Source organism: Colobus angolensis, unplaced genomic scaffold (assembly GCF_000951035.1).
Source record: "Colobus angolensis palliatus isolate OR3802 unplaced genomic scaffold, Cang.pa_1.0 Scaffold64, whole genome shotgun sequence".
Classification (NCBI taxonomy): domain Eukaryota; kingdom Metazoa; phylum Chordata; class Mammalia; order Primates; family Cercopithecidae; genus Colobus; species Colobus angolensis.
Genome location: NW_012120043.1, coordinates 880,911 through 882,474, shown reverse-complemented (window position 1 = coordinate 882,474; position 1,564 = coordinate 880,911). Strand labels below are relative to the sequence as shown.

At 59.3% G+C, this 1,564-nt stretch overlaps 1 protein-coding gene across 1 annotated transcript in view; it reads right to left on the bottom strand.

Annotated features, from left to right (window-relative positions):
* The window catches only part of ABCA7 (ATP-binding cassette, sub-family A (ABC1), member 7), a 29,686-nt gene that overhangs the window by 14,220 nt on the left and 13,902 nt on the right, over window positions 1-1,564 (bottom strand). Inside the window, exons 17-21 of the mRNA XM_011964099.1 lie at window positions 1,330-1,477; window positions 1,088-1,227; window positions 817-954; window positions 276-460; window positions 116-188 (exon numbers count right to left, since the gene is read on the bottom strand). Coding sequence (XP_011819489.1) covers window positions 116-188; window positions 276-460; window positions 817-954; window positions 1,088-1,227; window positions 1,330-1,477 — 684 coding nt within the window. The remainder of the gene's footprint in view (window positions 1-115; window positions 189-275; window positions 461-816; window positions 955-1,087; window positions 1,228-1,329; window positions 1,478-1,564) is intronic.

Here is a 1,564-nt window from a genome sequence, read left to right as displayed (position 1 = left end):
TCTTCCTTCCCTTCTCCTCCCCCTCTTTTTCCTCCCCCTCCCCCTCCTCCTCCTCAAGTTAAGGCACAGCCACCCCACTGCCCACCCGCTCTGGGTCTCCCACGCTGGCCCTCACCGACTCTGCTGCCCTGGCTGCCGTTCTTTTTTTCCTGCCCAGTGTCCATGCTGCCCTCCATGTCAGTGTCAGCCTGCGGGCAGAGAGGCACCAAGTGACTTGGCCTTCAGGGCTGAACAGAGTCCTAGGGGTCAGGGGTCAGGAGAAGGCTGGTCCCCACCTTCTCACTGGTGGTCAGGGGCAGGCGGGCCTTCACTAGCGTCAGGTAGTAGCCGGAGCCCAGTTGACGACGCAGGAAGAGTGGGGAGCCACAGCAGCACAAGCGACCCCCCGCCACCACAGCCACACGGTCTCCCAGCAGCTCCGCCTCATCCAGGTGGTGGGTGGAGAGGATCAATGTGCGACCTAGGCATGGGGGACCAACCCACAACTACCATCAGGCCACCGGGTCTTTGCCGGAGCTGGGGCCTCTGCTAGGAGTTGTCTGCCCCATGAAGCAAACTCCTATTCCTCCCTCAAAACCTCATTCCCCAGAACCTCCTTGTCAGAAACCTTTTCTGGCCCCTTAGGCAGAATCCAGGGGAACCTCTGGCTACCCCCAACTCTTACTGTCTTGGTATTTGAGCAGCAGCCCCTAAATGCCATAGCAAGAAGTGGGGTCCACATGTAGCAAACTCCTACTCATTCCTCAAAACCCCATCCCCAGCACTTCCTTGTCAGAAACATTTTCTGGCCCCTCAAGCAGAATCCCCAGCTCTTACCTTCTCGGTATTTGAGCAGCAGCTCCCAAATGCCGCGGCGGGAAGCAGGATCCACACCAGCTGTAGGCTCGTCCAGGAAAACAACTTGGGAGCCACCCACAAAGGCAATGGCCACGGACAGCTTCCGCTGCATCCCACCTGGTAGAGATGGGGAAGGGACCTCCGTGTGTTGCACCCAGCCTTGGGCAGGGCTGCCTACCCACGTGGACCTCAATACCTGGCTTCCCCCAGGCCCCCACCGTGAGGTGACGTCCCTAGGGATTGGGCTCACCAGAGAGGTGGCGAGTCTGCACACTCTGCTTGGAGACCAGCCCCACGTCCCGCAGCAGACGGTCCTGCTCGGGGCGCACCGCAGCGGCACTCAGACCCTTCAGCCGCCCATAGAACCAGATGTGCTCGCCCACGGTCAGCCTGTGGCCAGTGCACAGAGCAGAGTGACCCACATGGCAGGCAGAGTCCCAGAGGGCGTCCAGCCCCTTCCCACCACTGCACTCTGGGCCTGCCGAGACGCACGTGTCAAACAACACATTGTACTGGGGACAGATGCCCAGGTGGGGCCGGACGGCGATCATGCTGGAGCAGACGTCATGGCCCAGGATGAACGCAGAGCCACCACTGGGTGGGAAAAGAGCACTCAGGATGGACCTGTGGGTAGAGGGGTCTCAGAGCGGCCTCCTTCACAGAGTGTGTCAACAGTTACAGAGCACCTAGTTTTAATTTTGAATTTTTTAATTTTTTTTTTTTTTTT